Consider the following 21,393-nt stretch of genomic DNA (forward strand, 5'->3'; position numbering starts at 1 on the left):
GATGGCCAAATCCATTTCAAACAGGACAATTCAGTGCAGTTTCTAGTCTATACCACTGTGTGATTACAGGGACTGCTCCTTTTGCAACTACCTTCACTTATCTCGAGGTTAGTTATCCACACTCACATCAATATTTAATTTTATTCATAGGATTGTCCTCCTTCCATTAGCTCTAGAACATTTTTTAAAGACACTATATCGCCATCCTTTATTGTCCTAAGTAGTCACCTATGCAGTATTAAAAATCAAAAAGCATTATATACTTGTAATATGTATGTTAAATAAACAACCACCTTCTCATCACAGACTTGGGAAGTGCAGAGTTGTTTCAAACGGCAAACATCCCCCCTAAGCATGTTTTGAGAACACAGTTTTTGTTGAAATTTCACTTGAGTTTCAACCACAAAATGTTGACAGATTATGTTAGCCCAATCTTACTTTGTGTCACACTAAGGTTAATCCTCCTCTTCAGTTCCCTGCTGCGCAAAGACTTGAGAGGTGTGCTCCAGAACTGCCCCTCAAGAGTCCTCCTCACTGAACAAACACAGTGACGTCAATTGTCGTGCAAAAGTACGCAGTCACACACATACCAGTGCTGGTATTTTCTGAACTGTCTTTTATCCAGAGACAGGTCTCACTCCACTCTTTTCCCCTCATGTTTCATTAGATCAGCTTTAGATTTTGCTTTAGCCTGGCTGCAAATTCTATTTTGACCAAATACATCTTCAGACACTCCCTGTTCCACTTCAGTTATACAAACTGACCTAGCCCTCATGGTGTAGTCACAATAACAGGTTGAGGGAGCAGGAAATAGTTTGAAATATTTTTAGTTGAAATTGAATGTACATACCTGTGGCAGGTGAAGCACCAGTAAGAATGTGGGTGTGGTGAGACCTTTGCTTTTCTAGTGCCAAATATTTCTACTATTTATCATTCCGAATCAAGGGAGGTGGCCAGCTGCCCAGCAGTCTCTTCTTTCAAGGATGGTCTGCACTCTTGCGAGGAGCACCTCTACTTCTCTCCTCCCTTGTTCTCGCAATTGCAGAGGAGAAATAATCTTTGATCCCATCAAGGGGCAAGACAGATCCCCTCTGCTCTAGCAGCCTTCCACACAGAAAGAACACAGAAAGATGCTAGAGACTCCATGAATCTATCGAAGAAAACCTCACACTACTTCCAAAAGGAATGATGCTGCCCTATCTCCTCCAGCACTAAAATTGCCGTTCATGTGACTTTACAAGACTTCGCATGCCACCCATTTAACAGCTTGTAATAACACTAAGAGGTCTTTCAGAGACCCAGCACCCTCACAGGGATTTAATCATTTACTGACAGTGGGACCACCCCTGTTCTGCTTGTAAAGGGTACGAAATTTTGTTCAAGCATCCAGCAGGACAGACGACCAGTCAGAAGTTCCTTTGTTCCACAGGGAACAATCATTTGCATCCCCACCTATATGCGCAACTCATTTTATTCCTCTCTGCTGTATTCTAGGGCTGTTTCCTCTTACCTGTGGCATCCCTATGAAAGGGCCCCATAGAATTAACGTGTTCTTGTTACTGGGCTTCCCACCCCTGCCTCTCTGCAGTACAACCCATGGAAGATGCACTCTATTCCTGTTTTATAAGAATGCTCTTAGCAGTCAACATACCCAACATATGTAACCTTATTTTCTGCCACTGATCTTAGATTGGTTTAGAGCTATCAAACCTGAAGGAGAATATTCAGAAAATGGAAGTAAATTGTATCAAAAAAAAAAAAAAAGCCCCACACAAAAACCCCCTGACAAAGTAGGAACAGTGGCACTCTTCTCATGCCAGAGTATGTTTGCTCCTCATGAGGACAACAGAGCTAGTTTAAACAGAAAAAAAACCAAAACACATTCCCCTTAGTTTTAACCATGCTGTGGGTTTTTTTGTAATTTTGCAAAATGTGGCGCCCCAAACAAAAGTATAAAAGCATTCTGACTAGCATACATATAACATATATAGTTCAGATTTATGTTTATGAAGGAGCTTCTCACTCTTTGCCAGTATGAAAATTTTTATTGCTAATGGGAACTAGAACTAACCTTTTGATCTGATATGAAGATAAGTATATTTATCTCATTCTTGCAAAAGTGTGCGTATACGGCACTGAGCTCTCTCTAAAACGGAGAAACAAATAGGGAAACGGAGCAAGCCTCTATGACAGCCCTTTTTTCCCCATCGTTCAGCTCCAGCTGCTTTTCTGCGTAAATACCACCCTCTTGCGTTGGTTTGTAAGCACTACAAGATTCAGCCACAACTCTTCCTCCTGCCCCTGCCCGAACCACAGACCTCTCTTTGATCTTGCCAATCATTATGGATTCTGGACCGAATTCTAGTCAGTGAATAGCCTAACCCTGCCCAAAGAAGCTACCTCGTTTAGTTATCTTTTAGGTAGGCCACTTGTCAGCTGACACATCTGAATCGCTAAGATTGACCCAAGAAGAAAACCTTATTGCAGGGCTGATATTCAAAGTGAGGTCAGTGACAAGACAATGAAAACCAGGTACTTTTAAAATCAAGCAAAATATATTTTGAGTTCTCCATGTCACACGTCCCTTCACTAAGGCAAGGGCATCACAGCTGTGCTGTGGAAACTCAGTTGCTTCTTTTAACTTTTTCCTCTCTTTCTCCTGACAGACTTATCTGGCCCCAGATACATTCATGGGAGTTCGGATAGCGAGACAGGCTGCAGCAGTGGGAAAGCTGCACTCACACTGCACCCCCTTGTGAATGAGCACGGCCAGCCCACAGCTGCATTCAGGTCCAGAGGTGATGGTCTGATACCTCTGAAAGGAAGACTCGTCCCATGGTACCACAACAGACCAAGCTCAGTCTGTAACCGGTGAAGCAGAAGAGTGGAGAATGTTTTCCAGGTGTACTGCCCAATTTCCATAAGTAGTTCTGAAAAAATATCCACTGGGGATAGCTTGGTAGAGGGTTTTTGCTGAGCTCATGTAGCGATAAAATAGAAAAATAAAAAAGTCTGTCCAAACACTGAATTAGAAGGCTTTCCTTTTCTTCTTTTTCCCACCTGCCACCTTATTCCTGACACCAAGAGCTTCTTCTGTGTCATCGTCGTCATCATTTCGAGATCGTTTCTTCTCTCCCTGCTCCCGCATCTCCTGCAATGCAATCAAAAGATTGAGCAAGAGTTCTGCTGCCTGAGGAAAATCAGGCTACAACAGCAAGTAGGGGGACAAAAAGCCAGCACCCACCATTCGAGCAAATCTCTGGGCCTCAGCCACACGCTCTGTCAGCATCATAACTTCTTCCTCTTGCATAGGGAATGCTGGCAGCTTCTTGCCAATAAGGTGTTCAATGCGCTGGAACAGCTCTACATCATACCTGAGAAAAGACAAAGCACCAGCTTGAATTAACCCTCCCAACAGAGTTTCAGCTGTCATCTCCCACAACCATTACCTCTTATCTCCAGCCCAGAGATATTGTCAGCTCAAATGTCAGATATTGAGACTGTCAGATATTGACAGTCTCAAAAGCAGCTCTTAATTGCTTAACGATGACACGTTCCGGGTGGCTTCACTGATTTACCCAGCTCAAATCTGTTTAGAAGTATTTGGCAAAGACTTTTTTTCAGACAAATATTTAGCAAAACCCCACACTTCCTTAACCTGCATTATGTATTATAAAAATACATGCATATCACACAATCAAGACATAAACAGTCAGTTCTGCTCATTATCTGCTTGCTTCTGGAATTCATCCAGGACCTTTCTCCCTCCTCACCCTGGGCTTTGAATTCTATCCCCTTTAACTAAATAAATCCAACTGGCATCTCAAAATAAGTAGTATTTTCTTGTGACCCACAATGAGGTCAATGTTTTCTGCTCTGAAACACAGATGGGAAGACAGTCTGCCACATTTTGACACTTACTGTGTGACAAAGGTGATAGATTTGCCAGACCTCCCAGCTCGAGCTGTTCTCCCAACACGATGAATGTAATCCTGAAAACAATTTCCTTGATAAGCAATAAGATAACAGGCAACAAAAAGAATAGAAGTTATGGGATATCAGCCTACCTAACTTTTCTTCAAGAAAAACCAAGAAAATTGAGAGAAAGCACATCCAGGATTAAATATTTAGGATTGTGTGCAGCATTAGGATTTGAGAAGATGCTGAGTTGTGGAGGCATAACTTTGGTTTTAACATTTGAATTCTTCTCTTTATGAAGAAGGTGGCCACCTCCAATTATTCAAGACTGCAGGACAAAAGCTGTAGTACATAACTTTGCTATCTATCATTTCCTTGGAAAGCTAATAGTTAAAGTGAAACAATGACTGCATTTTCAGTTTTGGGATCTGGTGCTCTACACAATCTGCCTTCCAGATAAACTCTGGCAAGCAGATTTAAATTTAGCAAGCAGAACGAATTGGAGGATCAATGAGAACAATTTGGAAGAGTTTCATGTATTGAGCTTCTTCTGTTTAGATGGTTCTAGGCTGTTTTCCAGGTTTTATACTGCATTATGGAAATTAAAATACTCCCTTCTCCATGCAGGATCTGTGAAGAAAGGAAGCATCATGAGAAATTATGTGTTCTGCGACACAGTTAGATGAGAGGGAGGCACACAAAAACTGTAACAACATCATTTAAGTTTCTGCCCCCCATCATTGGTTTATTGGTTTGTTTACTTTTTTTTTTAAACTTTTGTCCAACAGTAGTGTCTTCAAAAGAATCACCATACATTCATCTGTTTGCAATGTGTAGTAGCTTTGATCATTATAAGGAACAATAGCCATTTGTGAAATGCATGTTAATGGTATGCTTTCTGAAACTAGGCTGGGAAACGAAGTCACAGCCCTAAGATAATACTGTAAATTCCATAAAGGTAGAGAGTTAGTAACTCACTTTTTTCAGTTTGCTGTACTTTCATGAAACACATGAAAGACATATTTCTTGATCGAATCCTCACTGAACATAATGGGAGAATTTTTACTTTTTTTCCAAACAGCTTAAAATGTGAAGCCAGACCTGGACCACAGAACAGAGATGACTGCCTGAAACTGAATATAGTTTTAACATATTACTAAAGTCTAGAAGCCCTTTAATGTAATCTAGCAAAACAAATAGTCTGATCAGAAATACAAAGACACAGAACCTCCCTAACTTCCCCTCTTCACTTATGGGATCAGTTCTACGATCCCGATGAGGCTATAGAACCAAACTGAGGTATCAACTCAGTTGCAGAGGCTGAACTACATCTTTTAATCTACAAAGCAGAACAAGAACAGGTGTCTTTGTTCCTCTGTCTAGCTTCATTATGCCTCCTGGTGACCAGAAGCTCTCAGCTGGCACACAGACTAGCTTACCTTAGAGTGTGTAGGAATATCAAAGTTTATCACCACATCTACATGTGGAATGTCCAGACCTCTGCTTGCAACATCAGTAGCCAAGAGAATAGAACGTGCCTTTGCCTTGAACTTGTTTAGAGAGCCCAAGCGTTTATTCTGGAAAAGAGAAGAACAAAAAGGGAACGAGAAAATAATGCTTACTCTGGTTAACGTGTTCTTGATGAAATACTAGTACAGAAGAACTGGGGGAAAACTACTGAAAAAAATCTCGCTTCTCTAATTTATTTTATTTCATTTTGAACTATTACAGAATCAGTTGCAGGATTCACATTAGTTAAATTTCTATGAATCAGTTTAGTCCACCAGGTGTGAAACACTCCTTCTGTAAAGTAGTGACTCAGTATGGTGCAATCCACTTCCCAAGTGACAGGTCTTCTGCCTATGCCACTCTGTGGGGGTATGTCCCATACCTGACTCATCTGCCCGTGGAGAGGAATGGCAGTGAACCCCAGGTTGCGGAGCAGCAGAGCAGTCCTCTGAGTATTGCTACATGTACTGCAGAATATCATGAAAGAGTTTCCAGCTAGTTCATTCAAGATATAAACCAGGTAGCTGTCCTGTAAAAAAAGGAAAAAAAAACATAACATACGCCACGTTAAAGAGTGAGTATAAACCAGAGAAGATGACAAGATATTGGGCAGATGTTGGAAGAGCAAGACAAGACAAAATCAGAAGAGGAGAAGAAACAGAAGGGGCATTACCTTGAATTTGGAGGGGATGAAAATGTAGTACTGCTGTAGTTTTTCAACTGTTTGATATTTGGAAGAAACAGCACATTTAACAGGATTCTTCAGAGCTGCACGCTGGAGTTTTTGAACCTAGGAAGATCAATTCAAATTAATACTAAATGGACAGAGATCTTGTCAGAAAGCTGAGTTCAGTCAACGGTATTGTCTGATGAAAGGAGAACTAAAGCAGAGCACTCTGCTCTCACCTTCTTGGTCATGGTAGCAGAAAACAGAAATGTCTTCCTGTCTCGAGGAATCACTTTTAATATCTTATCCACCTGTAAAAATAGAAAGGAAATGGAAATGCTGAATACAGCAGTAATCAAGATATAAACCTCCTCCAAACGATTACCCAAATCAAGTGCAACTTAAAGACTCACAGTAGGAACAAATTTCCCCCTTTCTTCTAATTGGAAAGTTTAGGCTGATAGTTTGTTGACAATTAGGGAGGGTGAACTCCAGAAATCCAATACCAGTGCAAATATCAGACAATACTCCTGCAGGAACATGTGTGTGATTGCATTCTACAGTAACTGCATCAATGTCAGATGCTTCAGAGAAACCAGATTTCAGAGACAAAATGCCTCTTACTTTCTGCAGAGCACTAGTAAGACCTCTGCTAAGTTCTACTCCCACCGCAGACTTTCATGCAACTATTAGATCCGAGTTACAATTCACTATTAATTTCTACAGAATAGCTCAATGTTTACTATTTGATTGTATGAAGAGATTTTAAAGGGAGTCATTTGGTGTTTCAAATTCTTCTTTTAGCAGATTCATACCTCTGTCTCAAAATCCATGTTAAGGATCCGGTCAGCCTCATCCATCACTAGGAACTTTAGAGCTCGTAAGTTGAAGCCCTTTGTGTTCTCCAGATGATCAACTAGACGGCCAGGGGTTGCTACCAACAAAATCACAGGATCATGTTTAGGATGAAAGCAAAGGATAAGATTCAAAGAGGCAAGAGTCATCCATTACAGAAACAGAATTCTTTGCCCAAGAGAAGTAAAGGCAGATTGCTTTGTGGGAAGGAGTTTCATAGGATATCTTCAGAGTATTTTGAAATAAGACTAATGGGGACAGATCCTCTGAAGAATGCCTTCCCTCCCCTTCTCCCTTTATAAAAAAAATGCAAACTAAACCAGACTGTAGATAAGTTGTACTGAGAAGGATGAGACCAAGATTTGATGCTATTCATAACCCATACTACCAGCACGTTAACTTACCAATTATAACATGTGGTTTCTTGGCTAAGGCCAGAGATTGAGACATTGTGTCAATTCCACCCACGATAACCGCTGCAGGACAAACAGAACACAGTAAATCTCTCACTGTAGCACCAGCGAGCTCCTGGCATGTTAGTGTTTCCTCCTATTCCCTGACACCCACAACAACTCTGTACAACTGAAAGGCTCCTTCTCTTTGAGAATTCATGTTGTTTTAGCACACATGATCTTCTCAGGCTTTTAAGCCATACAATGAAGTCCTTACTAGCCCCTATTTTATTTTTTTCACAGCTGAAGAACAGTATCTATTCCCTGCAGCTTAACCCGGCTACAAAGATATAGGAATTCTAAAAATACCCACAAGCTTTCATGTTTGTGGAGAACATGTAAAGAACCAATACAGACAATCTGAAGGAAAGATTAAACTACATCACGCTATAGAGTGAAGCTTTATGAAATTTCACTGGATGCAAACATAGTATTGAGAAGGCTCTCTTCTACTTCCATCTTCAACTGTTTAGACAGAGAATTGCAGACTATTCCATAAGGAAAGACCATAGTTGTTCCCAAACCCGATAGTAGATCTGTCTTCAGGTATCACAAGTTTCCTCACCTTTTGTTCAACCCTCCAAACAAATACTCTCTACTTTCTCCTTTGCAATCTAGAGATGACAAACTTCAGTCTTCAAGAAAACTGCTCCAAAATCACAAAGCTACTTACTAGTATGGACACCAATGGAGGATCCAAGAGCTTCAAACTGCTCTGAGATTTGGAAGGCCAGCTCCCTTGTTGGTGTGAGGACAAGAGCAAATAGTCGCTGAGGTGTTTCCAGCAGTGCTTGAAGAATTGGCAAAGCAAAGGCTCCTGTTTTACCAGAGCCGGTTTCTGCCAGTCCAATGATATCTCTGCCTACAAGGAGCAGCAAGGAGAGCAAAAACTGTTACAAATCTGAACCAGAGAAAGAAGCCTTTAAAATACCGTGCAATTAAGTACAAGAATTCCCTAAGGACAGAAAAAAGGAAACACACAAAGGGTATAGAACAACAAAAGGCTAAAACAAAGAATTTCAGAACACCTCTACAGCATTTTTTAGTGTGACTTAATTTGCACAATAATTACAGTCTTGATCCTTTCTGTTCTCTAGTTAAACTTCTGCCATACAAAGACTTCACATAAGCAAGGTTTGCATACAAATTTCAAGTTGAAAAAAGCTTTACTTTATTATTTCTCAAATCTGACTACCAGTTTATAGCTTGTGCTTCTATCTGAGTAAGTATTCTAGGCCAAATGTTCGTCTGTTTACCTACTTACAACGAAAGACTCCAGTGTTTGAGACAGGTCATACCAACTACAAAACAACAGCACCACCCAACTTATATTTCACAAGCCACAATCAATTTTGTGCCACTGGTTAAAAGAGTAATCTAAACTAGTTTGCAGTAGGACAGATTAGGAGAGCAAGTCCTTTGCCTAGAACCTGTGCAGGAAACAAAGTACAATTCACCACTACAATCCATTCTGATTTTCTGAACTCCTACAGCAGAGAACATGCTGCCAACAGGCCTTAAACTGGAGACATCTTCTCAGGAATGCAATATTCCTTTCGTGTTTGTTTTTTTTTTTTTTTTACAAGATAATCTTACATATGAAATAAAAGAGACTGACAACAGTTAAGTACCAGGACAGAGTAGACACTGAAAATTCATTCCCACTCTGTCAAAACATTATTCTGTTCCTGCTTCATAATGTTCTCCTTGTTTTTTTAAAAAAAAAAAAAAAAATCCAACCCACCAAATAGTCTAGAGGCAGAAATGCTTGTCGAATTCAGTAATTTACTTTCCTGTCGTTCCAGGATCTTTGCAGAAAGTCACTGTGGTTTTATTATTATTCACCCCAGAAAACTAATTTCAGAGAATTTCCTGCTCACGGCACAGCAGATTATAACAAGCCATGTAATCAGTCAAGGCATCTCCAATTTCAGACACAGACTGCAGGTCTCCATCTGAAGAGACACAGTCCTAAATCTGTCAGAAGTTTCCCCTGTATCCTTGAGTATTTCAGAAACAAAATGGTTGATGCAGATTAGCAGCTCAAATGATTTACAGCAGTTCCATTTAACATGGACTGTCAGAATTACGCAACAGAACACTCAAGAACTCATGCTTGTACCCTTTTGACAGTTTTCAATTGCAAGCAGTATTGGAGAAATAAGTATTCCAAGCTCCACCAGGGAAAGACACGAGAATGAAAACTGAGACTACTTCTAGACAGATATCTTCAATGATGAGGCGAGAACACTCTCATCCCTGCCACTTCTCTCTCAGCAAAATTTATTCTCATAGAGCTACTGGGGCATCCCCAGATGTGGGATCAGAGAAACACACTGCTCACCTTGGAGAGCGACTGGAATAGCCTCAACTTGGATCTTTGTTGGTGTCTTCCATCCTAACTGATCACAAGCTTCACAGAGGACATCTGTTACTCCCTGAACATTAGTGAAAAGAGAAAAGGGAAACAAACATCACCAAGAAGACCTAAGTTAAATCATATGGTTAAGTTAAATACGTGCCCCATCAAGCCAAGCTAGTCTCTAGCAGAGACAAATCCCATCAGGCCCTCAATTCAACTACATGAAAGGGCAGGCTGCTCACACTGATCCCCATCTCCACCAGTAACTTCATAGATTTGTTCAAACCTGCTAGTGCGGACTGCCATCAGTAAGAAACTAGTCAATTTTTCCCTAGTTTACACAAGGAACTTTACACAGAGCTGCCTCTCACCCCCTTTCTAGGGGCATCTGATGAGTATGAAAAAAAGGAAAGCTCCTGGGCAAGTTAGCACAACTGAAAATAGAGGCAGCTGGCTGAGAAGCAGCACTGGACAGAGTAGCTACATCACCCTCACTGTGATACAAGCAGTAACTATTACAAAAAGTGGAATGCTTTGATTTAAGCTAAAGTAGAGTCAAGCTTCATCTAAGCTACTGTGTTTTTTGAAAGTTAGACAGAATGTCCCTCTGACAGCATGTTTTCTTTTAGACATGTTTTTCCAGACACTGTTCATTCTTTGGAGATAACAGCTTGCATTCAGTGTGATCTGTGCTGGACAGATGTCTCTTCTCCTGTTTGAAGTTTGTTTCTATCTTAAAGGCAAGGTCAGGCAGAGCAGGAGCCAGCTCCAAATCAGCAAGAGTTTTGACTGTTGCAAAGCTTCATAATAACATTAAAATTTGCCCTTGGAAAGTAATACAATATGCATAATATTTCTGGGAAAAAATTATCCACATGCCTGTAAGTGGGAAATCTGTCCTGTCCCAGCTCTCGTCTGGCTGCACACGATTGATGGAGATCACTCCCTCGTGTGGCCCAGGCCTGATAAAAGGTGCTCGTTTTCTAAAACCCCAAAACGAGTCTTAGAGAGTTTTACTCGCCGGCATTTTCGGGATCAGGAGGAGCAGAAGCCTGAGCCGCAGGGCACCAGGGCCACGGGTCGGCGCCCCCTCCCCCCCGGCGGCTCCGGGACACCGGGGCACAGCCCGGCACACGGAGCTCTGCGAGGAGCCCCCTCCCGGCTCGATGTGCAGCACGGGGGTAGGGTGTTGCTCCTCAGGACGGAGCAGCGGGGACAGAAAGAGCTCCAGCCCGGCCTCACCAGGTCCTTGAAGGTCCGTGGCTCTTCCACCGCCGCCTCCGGGTCTGGTTCCACCACGGCCTTTCCCTCCTCCTCTCCTGCCGCCATCGTGGACCTCCCTTCTCTGAGGCAGCGCGAAGCACTCTCGGAGCTGTCGTCGCCACCGCGAGTGTGTTGGGATTTGTAGTTCGGAGGAAAGAGCCAATCAGAGCGGGCGGGGCGGGGCTGGAGAGGCCGCGGTGCGAGCGGTGGCGATGGGGGCGGGAAGTCTCTCGTCTTATTGAGGTCAGAGGGTACGTTCTGCATCCGGAGCTCTTCCTGGTGTTGCTTTCTGGGGAGTTAGGTGTAGCGTTCGGGGCGCCACGTGCTGTCATTCTCTCCTGATGGATGGTCCAGGACAACTTTCCACGGCCAGCTCCTTGTGGGGCACTTCTAGCACGGCAGGGCAGCTCTATGTGGGGAACCCTGATCACCTGGCAGCGAGTGGTTCAGTCTGTCAGAAGCCGTCGGTCCTTTTGTCCGGTGCACTCTGAATCATAGAAACATAGAATCACCAGGTTGGAGAAGATCTCTTGGATCATCACGTCCAACCATTCCTATCTGCCACTAAATCATGTCCTTGAACACCACATCTACCTGTCTTTTAAACGCCTCCAGGGATGGTTACTCAACCACCTCCCTGGGCCGCCCATGCCTGATGACCCTTTCTGTGAAATTTTTTTTCCTGTTAACCAGTCTGAACCTCCCGTGGTGCAGCTTGAGGCCATTCACCCTTGTCCTGTCCCCTGTCACTTGGTAGAAGAGCCCAGCACCCTCCTCTCTACAACCTCCTTTCGTGCAGTTGTAAAGAGCAATAAGGTCTTCCCTCAGCCTCCTTTTCCGCAAGCTAAACAGCCCCGGTTCCCTCAGCTGCTCCTCATAAGACTTGTTCTCCAGCCCCTTCACCAATGTCGTTGCTCTTCTCTGGACACGCTCCAGAGCCCCAACATCCTTCTCGTAGTGAGGGGCCCTGAACTGAACAGAGGATTCAAGGTGCAGCTTCACCAGTGCCGAGTACAGGGGCAGAATAACCTCCCTGGACCTGCTGGCAACACCATTTCTGATCCAAGCCAAGATGCCATAGGCCTTCTTGGCCACCCAGGCACACTGCTGGCTCATGTTCAGTTGGCTGTCAATCAACACCCCCAGGTCCTTCTCCTCTGTGCAGCTTTCTAGCCACTCTTCCCTGAGTCTGTAGCGCAGCACAGGGTTGTTGTGCTCCAAGTGCAGGACCCGGCATTTGGCCTTGTTAAACCTTATGCTGTTGGTCTCAGCCCAGTGATCCAGCCTGTTCAGATCTCTTTGGGGAGCCTTCCTACCCTGAAGCAGATCAACACTTCCTCCCAGCTTAGTTCTGCAAAGTCCTTAGACATCAGCAAGGGCTCTTGCCAGGCACTTGGGGCTCAGTATGTAGAGTTGACTCCACAGAGAGTGTGCCATGTAGAGGTGTCCCACAGAGAGCTGTCTCATGGAGAGCTGGCCACCATGGAGGGTTGGCTGCACAGAGTTGTCCCTTTCCCCTGACACTGGCTGAGTTGCCATGTCTGTGGAGACATCATGTCTCTGTACAAGGTTATTAAGCCCCACTCTCGAGGAGGTCTTTCTTCTAAATTTGTTCAAGACTTGGTTTCTTAGCTTAGACATTGTGTTTACTGGTGTTCTGTATTCATAAATTCTACCACTGTGAAAGAATAAGATAAAATGAGCCATCTGGGCACAGGAATACATTAATATACATAAACTTACATATGTGATACATATAAAGAGTAAGTATCTTCTTTGGAAGTGATGGTATGGAATATTTTGAAGTACCAGTGAAGGGAAAAAAAGAAAAGTCAAGAAATGTCACTGTTCTGCCTGTTTTCCAGTTTATGTTAAGTGCCAATGCACAACTTGCCATAAATATATAAAATAAACTCACAGCATGAAACAACAACAGGAGATGGGAATAGACGCAAACACTCTCTCAGCTTTCTTGATTGCTGCTGTTGTGTCTCAGGCAGAGAGCCTGCGGGTGCATGGTGAGAGGTGAAAATGATGATGGATTTAGTTCCCTTCGAGGGACAATCAAGTGTCATGTCATGATGGTAGTTCCTGAGCTCATTGGTTTCCATCTGGTCTGGGTTTAGCCTCTCTGATCTCTAGTCCTAGTGCTGACTGCAGCAGGGCAACCGTTCAGCTGAGTGAACATGCTTTGTTTTAGGGAAAAGGATGCCAAAGTATTAAACAGCTCAATCTTCAAAAAGACAGCTGAGCTGACTGCAAAATGGAACTTGTGACTACATTTTTGAGCAAACCTCCCTTTCTCTTGCTGTTTGGGAAGATCTACTGGGTGTGCTCACAGTGGAAATGCTGACGTACCCGAGCATCTGTCACTGGATTCTAAGCTTGCCATTTCCTCTGCCACCAGAACAATGAGGAAAGTGAGAGGAAATCCAAATAAACTCTCTGCATGACAGGGAAAGGAGGGGAAACCTGAAACAATTCTCTGGGCAGCAGTGGAAATGAAACTGCTGTATCCCACTGTGCTCAGGAGCAATGGTTTTAAAAACAAGTAAATCCCAAACCACATCAACAAGAAATTCCAAATGTACATGCTAGTTATGCCTGTATGTTGAAGAAATTACAGAAGTCTGAGCCATGAGCTGGCTATATATCTTTAGTGCTGAACATTAAGCCTGGGTAGTACTTAGACATGAAGCCTTGTAAGGGTCACTAGGATGCCTCAGGAAATAGAGTCGGCGATGTGACGGGAAGTCACTGCTTGTGATTCTTTGTTGAACTCATTGTCCGTATAATATGGTAGGTGCTATTTTGGTGAGGAGCAGGGTGGAGCAACTCTGTTTTGCTGAAATCCCAGTTTGGCTAAATCCTTTTTATCAGTCGAAGTGTCTGAATGGAAGTTCTCTCCTGTCCTAAACTGTTGTTGGGAAGCACTCACTTCTAAATGGTGATTCCCTTTCTGTGCTTTTCAGCACAAGGTACTGCAGATTTTACTGAATATAGAAATTTTCTCTCCATGGCTTTTAGACCGGGGTTTTGACTAAATACATTCCTAGCCCTACTGTGTGCCACAGGCTCACTGTTGGTTAGAAGGGACAGAGTGGGAGCATCCACAGCAGATGAATTTTAGTGCAGGTATAATGCAAACTATATCACAAGGGATGTAAAATGAGACAAGATGTACAGTGTGTATAGTAGATCACAGTTAATGGTAAATGGTCCCCTCTACCCACTTGGATGCCCAGAGAGAAGCTATTGGGATGTCCTAACTACCTGACTATAGTCAGGCTTGTTTGTCATAGACACCTTTTACTATGCTTTCAAAACATACTGTGGAACTTTGTGTTAAAATGATGTTTGCACTCCTGGTTCACCATTTAATCATTCCTCCCTGCAGCAGTTTCAATAAAACAGGAGAAAAAGTGGCATCAGGAGGCCAGGCTTCATAAGTGCCAGCCCTGGCTAAACATCAAATCACAAGTGTACCCTTCCCTGTCCTGCCACTCCAGCTACCAAAGAAAGGATTCAATCAACACAACTACTCATTTGAAGGGTAAATAAGATAACTACTTAAAAAAAAGCTACTTACCAAAGACACTGCTTCCCTCCCCCTCCCCAAGCCCCACATGCTCAGGGGACTGATGGACTCACCATCCCTGGAAGTGTTCAGTAAGTGTGTAGAGGCGGCATTTCAGGACATGGTTTTGTAGACACAATGGTGTTGGGCTGACAGTTGGACTTGAAGTTGTTAGAGGTCTTTTTCAACTTTAATGATTCCATGATTCTGTTTCTTGTGACTCTAACAGAATTACTTATTTGACCTAAGCCAGTACTGGAGTAGCTGTGTCCCCGTCCCAGCCCAGGTCACTTGCTTCACGTGCTTTCTTGGTACCACCTCTGTTGCTTATGTGACCCAGCAGTGAGTTGTTTCAGGAAGCAAAAGGAGTAGGAAACGAATCCTGCCCCCCGACATGGTGGATTTCTGCCAACACAGCTCTCCAAGCTGTCTCCCCAGAGTATCACATGAAATCCAGTGCTGACTGCATGGGAGGAGACAGGAAGCAATACCCAGAGCTTGCCACCTCCTGCCCTGCCTGCCAGCTGCCAGATCAAGTGTAGCTGAGGTGTGAGGGTGGAGACAAGTTCACAGGACCACCTGGCTTACAAAGAGACCATGGAATGGGCTTTGGAACAGAGTCATACAGCTCCTGTGTCTTGAGTAGGATTACAGATCTTCCAAACTCCAGGCCCCACTGCTTGTCTGAACCTCTGCTTGAAGTCCTAGCGAACAAACTCAGAGGAGGAAGTAGCTGAGACTTGGCCAGGATAGAGTTATACCTTGGGCTCAATCACACTCACACAGCAGCACTGCACAACAACCCAAATCCTGACCTTGAGTGAAGGGTTAATCTAGGGAAAAAAGGAGCAGAAGCAAGATTTTTTTTGCCTGTGTGGCTGAAAATGTATGCAAAAGTTTCTGATTTGTCGCAGCTGCTCAAACGGTCTCCATGATTACAGTGCAGGACTGCACTGAAGTTGGCTGCCAGCCCTCGTGAAGCACTGAGCTATCAAATTCAGGTCCTTCTGCCAGCCAGATTAATTGGTTCAGACCTGTTGTTTTTCCTATGTTATTCCCTGTGTGTGAACATGTGGACAAAGTAACATTACCAGAAAATGGAGGAGGAGGAAGGATAGTTATATAAATTACATAATTTTCTTGGTGGTGATAAACCCAGCCATCTCAGAAGTATGGTGAAGTCATAACTGATCTGGTAGAGTTAGCTGGTGATATGCTAAATTACTAAGAAAAAATTAGCATTATGTCTCCCTTTGCGTAGTGTGCAGCTCCTACTACAAAAACACAATTACGTGCTCATGTATATGCACCTCGGTGTTTACATGTCGGAGATCAGCATCCACGGTGTACATGGGCTGATTTATACAGCAGGATATACACTCACACAGACAAAGGCATACACTCATAGACAAATGCCAGCCGTGTGGCATGGAGCTCGTGACCTCACTTTTCATTCACTCCTTTTGAACACCTCCAGCTGCTCCTATCGATTCTTTGGCTCCAGTGCCTGGAGCATGAAATCAAGCAGAGTTAGCCAGGTGGCAGGAATGTGATCATATACAGGTGTGCAGAGAGACACTGACACAAAAAGTTCTTCATATTCATTTAATTGAACCAGCAGTGTACTTGTTCCTTTCTGGCAAACAAGCATCAGCATTACAGGCATCTGAGTCACAGTCTGAGGGACAAAAGCTTTTGTTCTTCTTATGTGTAAAAGCAAATGTCAATGTCATGAGACAAATGAAGAAGAGACAAAATGGACAAGATTCAAGCTTTGTGAGCTGCAGTGTTGCCCTTCCAAAGAGTTTGCTCAGTATTACAGAATTACAGAGTGGGTTTTCTCATCATTTTGATTCATGCATCTGCAAGGAAGTTTCTCTTATCCACTGAGGCCAACTTGTGGAGCTGGAATTATCCCTGCATTAATTCCTCTAGTAGTCTCAAGCTAGTTTCCGGGGTCTCTTCCTTGTACCTCTTCAGGGTACTGACATGATCCCCATCATCACAGTACTTGAGTACTTTGCAATATTTGTCACATAGACATCCCTGTAAGATAGGGAAGTACTACTATCCCCATATTTAAACAGAGAAATAAGGCACTGAGGGGTTAAAAATCACAAAGGACATATTTAGCAGAACAGTCACCTGAAACAGAGTCCTCCTAGTCCTTCCTCCTGTTTTGTAAGTGCTCTGCCACTGAATCATCCTGTTCCTCTGCACTCCCTCTTGAGTATTAGTGCCAATGTACATATATTGCTAATGTTAAGCTTACCCTGGGAAGCATTGCTAAGAGTATGTGTAGCTCTCCATGAGTGCTGCCTCCACCCTCACAGTCAAACTGTTGTGGATCTCACAGGCTGCTTGGCCGCACAGAGTGGCACCTCCACATTTCAAACGTGCTCCCATTACAGCTGGGATCCAGCTCAGACCAGTAACACAAACCTATGCTTCCCTCTCTGCTGCAAGAGGGACAACTACTTTTTTCCACCGGTTCCCTGAGGCAGGCTCTGGTCCCAGGGTCACTGATCTGTCCTTCTCCCTGTTCTGCTTCCTAAAATATGTCACTGGTTAGCAATTTTTCACCCTTTTTTATAGTTACCAGCATTCAGGCTATGCTTTCCTTTTCCTATAGGGACTTGCATTCCTTCAAAACCAAAGAACAGGGGACTTGCTCTCACATGTCACAGACTTGCTTTGCCTCCAAGAAAAGCTGCCCTCCTTTGGAGCAGAAGCCTCCTTTGTAAAAAAAAAAAATACATCTTTAAATACAACATCAAATCTTAACCCTATGTAAATAAATAGAACACCATCATCACAGTTCTCAGCACAAAGAGGTTTCTTCAGAAAGGATAACAATTTCTGGGCTATTTCACCCTGGGGTGATGAGCCCTCCATACAATCTGTCATGTCTGGAACTGCTTTCTTCAACAGCCTTTCCAGACGTACCTTGTTAACAGGTCTGCACTCTAGTGGAAACTCGCAGCTGCTGGCTTTTTGAGGGTATACCAGCCCTTTTACCTCTCATAGATTCAAAATAAGTTATTTACACACAGGGTCAGTTAGCACCACAACTGCAGGGATTTCACCAGCTTCCCGACCCGCTTCTTTTTGCTGCCTTGGGGAAGGAGAGCTGCAGTAATGGTTGCGGGAACATGGATCTGAGGAATAGACACCTACACTTGCCTGCAGGCTCTGGGATCTGCTGCTGCGTACCCCATAACCCACAGGGCTGCTCTGAGCTGGCAGGGTGTTGTGTCTGTGTGTGTAGGCTTTAGCCTATTACGAAAGAGTGTGTTCAGACATAAATAAGGCACATGACAGGAGTGCACACCTGTGTGGATAAGCATGACCAATTTTACAGTAGGAACAGGTAGCCGTGCTAATAGTGGCAACAAGTTAATGTCTCTGAGCCCAGTTTTAATTATGAGGAAAATACTGTTTCAGCTGGATGGTCTTGGGGTCTCAAAGGTGGTTTTAACACCCAAGCTGAGTCTCCTCGTATGTGGGGAAAGCTCTGTCCTGGCCTCAAGGAGTTCACAGACTTCATCCATTGCCCTGGTGCAGGTCTCAAGGTTGGCAGCCAGCTTCTGTATTTTGGCCTTCAGCACGGCCTGGCTCACTTTTGTGACCTCCTTTGTGTATTCTGGCACAAGGAAGCTGTGGGAGCCACAGAATACCATGAAGCAGATGGAGTTGTACAGTGAGATGGACGCCCTCTTCTCTGACTGGCGTAGTGTGGGGTCCCCTGGGCCCTGCCCCCGGCGGAGGAACTCCAGGCAGCCAAGGATTTCCCTCATCTGTTTCCGACAAGTCATTGCAATTTCCTGTACCTTCCTCACCTCCCGGGAATTGCAGAGCACTAAGGAGAGATCAGAGGTGATGCTGACAGCCCCCCCAGCAGTAGCCAGGCCCAGACCCACAGCTGATGCCAGGAGAGAGGCTCCCAGTGTTGCCGGGCTCAGGGACAATCCCACGATTGCTGTGACTGCTCCCGCGGCAGTCAGGGTGCTCCCACTGACATTGGCAATCAGGGACCTTTTGCGAAGCTTGTTGAGTTTACGAGCCGCCTTGTGAAGGTGAGCAATCTGGCCATGCAGCCTCCGCCTCTGATCCAGCAACGCTATGTGGAAGTGGTGCGTAGGGTCTAGTGCTTGGGGGAAGTCAACACCATTTCTCTCCATGGCTCTGTCCGGAAACAGAAAAGACTGGGTTGGGATTTAAGTTAAAGAAAAGAGACATGCTCATCCTGGACCACTGTTTCAGGAATGGCATCCAGCCAATTATTTTTTTTTTTTTTTTTGTTTCACCCAACTACTTGAAAGTTTTGCTGTCTGCATACACGTACACGCTCACGTACACACACACACAAACACAAACACAAACACATACACACATGTACATTTAATTACCATATTCACTGTAATTTTCAGAGAAAGGAACTTGTAAATGCTTTTCTTGACTAAAGAAGTTCTTTTAGTCTAAGAAGACTAAAATATCTTCATATCATTTTAATCTGAAGACTAAAATATCTTAAGGGCTGGGGTCAGAGGTGCTGTTGCTATTGTCTTTGTGAAGTCACAAAACATCTCTTCCAACCCTGGGCATAGAAATTGCCTTGAGTTGAAACAACTCAGTGTCTGAGTAGGAATACTGCCAGAACTAATGCATTATCCCCATGATGAGATTCAGAGGATTTGCAATATTCAAAGGCATCTTTCACAATAATAGGCTCTAAGAGGGTGAAAGCCATATATCCTAGGTTGGTATCTAGGAGTCATTTCTCATTAAAGGAGGACAAAGGGAAGCTGCTGAGGAGACTCAAGGTCTGGCTTTTCCATCTAGGAGGTGAGAAACTCCTTGATGCCTCAGACGGGCATTGTGAACCTCTTTCCTTTCTTTGAGCCTAAGCAACTCAAGGTCTTGCAGCAATTTTTTCCTATTATAACCTGGCGTCAGGGTCTGAACAAAGATGGGAACCATTGTTCTGTGGTGCTTAGTTCAACCTGTAGTGGTAGATCTGCAGTGACAGTGGCAGGGAAACCTATGGACCTTGTTTAAAAGATTCATGAAACACATATCAGAAAAGTGCACCTACTTTCAGTGCACTTTTCCTTGGGGGTGGGGGAACAGGGGCAATACAGGGGCCTATGAATAGAAAAGCCTTGAATACTGCTGGCTATGGCAACATGCCCTGGCAAGATAGCAGGAGAATGTCTTCCCTTCTAGAAGACATTCTTCAGGGTTCATTATCTTCTTCAGGGTTTCTGTACTAGGTAATTTCTGTTTGCATTGTCTGTTCTTCGTTACAAGGGTAGAAAGAAATGTTCCAATAAGCATTTGCAGGTTACTCTAGGGCTGCAAAATGCTTTCCAAAGGAAACGAACATCCTTAACTTGCTTATCTATAGGGCAATTGAGGCAAGAGAAGCAACAGGAGTGATGTAGTTGTCTGGTGGGAGCAGAGCTTTTGTATTCCACAACACCGTGCTGTGCACAAGACTGTGATGCATCTGCACCTAGCAAGGTATAGCCATAGAGCTAAGAAGCTGTTCGCAGTCTGTAATGCTCACATAGCCAGAAGAATTCTCTGTAGCAGAAAGACTCTGTCCCAGAGACAACTAAACAAAACTATTCATTGCTTCAACCTTCTTTTTACTACTAAGTTTTCTGTACTGCGTGAACTGGAGGTACTTGGTCCCTCACACAGGCACACTCTATATAGTTAGGGTACTTGAGGCTTTCATTCTGCAGATTCTCTGGTTTTTGGAAGATCTTCCCATAAAGAGGCTTTCCCTCCTGAACTGTATAAGTAAATAATCCTCACTGCAATTCATTTCCCTCCTACTTGTCCTAGTCCATCTCATGCAGAATCCTTTTGGACTTCCCCCTATGTCCTTCAGAACAACAACACCGGACTCTTTTGGTATCATCAGGACATTTGAGCCATTTAGTACACTGTACTTTTCTTAGTTGGAGGCAATGTTCTCTTATTTTTTACACCATAATCAGAGATAAACCTGAAAGCATAAGGATTAACACTGAACTAAATAGCACAGAAATGAACAATCATCAGTATATCATCAATAACTTAACAATGGATCAATGTAATCATTATTAAATATATCAATTCCTGTAACCTCTTAACAATTTATTCTGTAGATTTTCTTGCTGAGAACAGTCTCAGGTAATAATGGTGGTCATCTCACTGCAGTTAGTATAACAATCATTCAAGATATAGCACAAGCCACACAGTGATGCTTGTCTTTTGAATACGCTGATTTATACCAGTGTAAAGGAAAACTAAGCTAGCTCCTGCTCTTAGAGAAAAATCTCCCCAACAATAAAGGCATACATTAGTACAAAATCTGCAAATGCTTTCCTAATAGAGCACCCAGAGAGACTCCAAAAAATACTGTTTCAAACTTACCTTCAGTTTCCTGCTGACCTCCCCAAAGACAAATTTTGATCTGTTTCTGGAGGACATCAATTTATAGCTCCTGTGGACCAATGGCTGCAATGAGAATGCTTTGCCTCATACTGGGAGTTTGCCATTTCCTGCTCTCCCTGGTGCAGAAGGATGTGACACACTGGAAAGTGACCTGTGGGACAGCGAGCACACATCATGTTCAGGAAACGATCCCTGCGAATGAACATTGTGTGTTCGCTTTTCCTGAAGTGTAGAGGGAAAAAAAAAGTTAAAAAAATCTCAGGCTGTTCCTGGTGCTGAGCTAGTGCAGTCAGTATCCCCAGGGAACAGTTGCCTTTTCTTTCCCTGAAATAGCAACTGACTT

At 43.6% G+C, this 21,393-nt stretch overlaps 2 protein-coding genes across 2 annotated transcripts; both read right to left on the reverse strand.

The window, feature by feature from the left end:
• Positions 1 to 2,536: 2,536 nt before the first annotated feature.
• On the reverse strand, positions 2,537 to 11,163 carry DDX47 (DEAD-box helicase 47). The gene is made up of 12 exons (XM_009556590.2): positions 11,006 to 11,163; positions 9,746 to 9,839; positions 8,075 to 8,263; positions 7,354 to 7,425; positions 6,910 to 7,028; positions 6,334 to 6,405; positions 6,101 to 6,217; positions 5,810 to 5,956; positions 5,358 to 5,495; positions 3,922 to 3,992; positions 3,245 to 3,374; positions 2,537 to 3,151 (listed from the first exon to the last, which is right to left on the reverse strand). The coding sequence occupies exons 1-12, from the start codon at positions 11,090 to 11,092 to the stop codon at positions 3,029 to 3,031; spliced, it is 1,359 nt and encodes a 452-aa protein (XP_009554885.1). The 5' UTR covers positions 11,093 to 11,163; the 3' UTR covers positions 2,537 to 3,028.
• A 5,036-nt stretch (positions 11,164 to 16,199) lies between these two features.
• APOLD1 (apolipoprotein L domain containing 1) lies at positions 16,200 to 21,187 on the reverse strand. The gene is made up of 2 exons (XM_054056515.1): positions 21,030 to 21,187; positions 16,200 to 18,788 (listed from the first exon to the last, which is right to left on the reverse strand). Exon 2 carries the CDS (start codon positions 18,782 to 18,784, stop codon positions 18,044 to 18,046), a length of 741 nt encoding a protein of 246 aa, XP_053912490.1. The 5' UTR covers positions 18,785 to 18,788; positions 21,030 to 21,187; the 3' UTR covers positions 16,200 to 18,043.
• Between the last annotated feature and the right edge of the window lie 206 nt (positions 21,188 to 21,393).

This window comes from Cuculus canorus, chromosome 1, assembly GCF_017976375.1.
Source record: "Cuculus canorus isolate bCucCan1 chromosome 1, bCucCan1.pri, whole genome shotgun sequence".
Classification (NCBI taxonomy): Eukaryota; Metazoa; Chordata; class Aves; order Cuculiformes; family Cuculidae; genus Cuculus; species Cuculus canorus.

Bases quoted from the DNA above. Each gene is read 5' to 3' on its own strand.
- DDX47 (XM_009556590.2), bottom strand. From the start codon at position 11,092: ATGGCGGCAGGAGAGGAGGAGGGAAAGGCCGTGGTGGAACCAGACCCG. The intron at 9,840-11,005 runs GTGAGGCCGGGC...ACTAATGTTCAG, and splicing joins CACGGACCTTCAAGGACCTG to GGAGTAACAGATGTCCTCTG. The intron at 7,029-7,353 runs GTAAGTTAACGT...TTTTGTTGGTAG, and splicing joins GAAACCACATGTTATAATTG to CAACCCCTGGCCGTCTAGTT.
- APOLD1 (XM_054056515.1), bottom strand. From the start codon at position 18,784: ATGGAGAGAAATGGTGTTGACTTCCCCCAAGCACTAGACCCTACGCAC.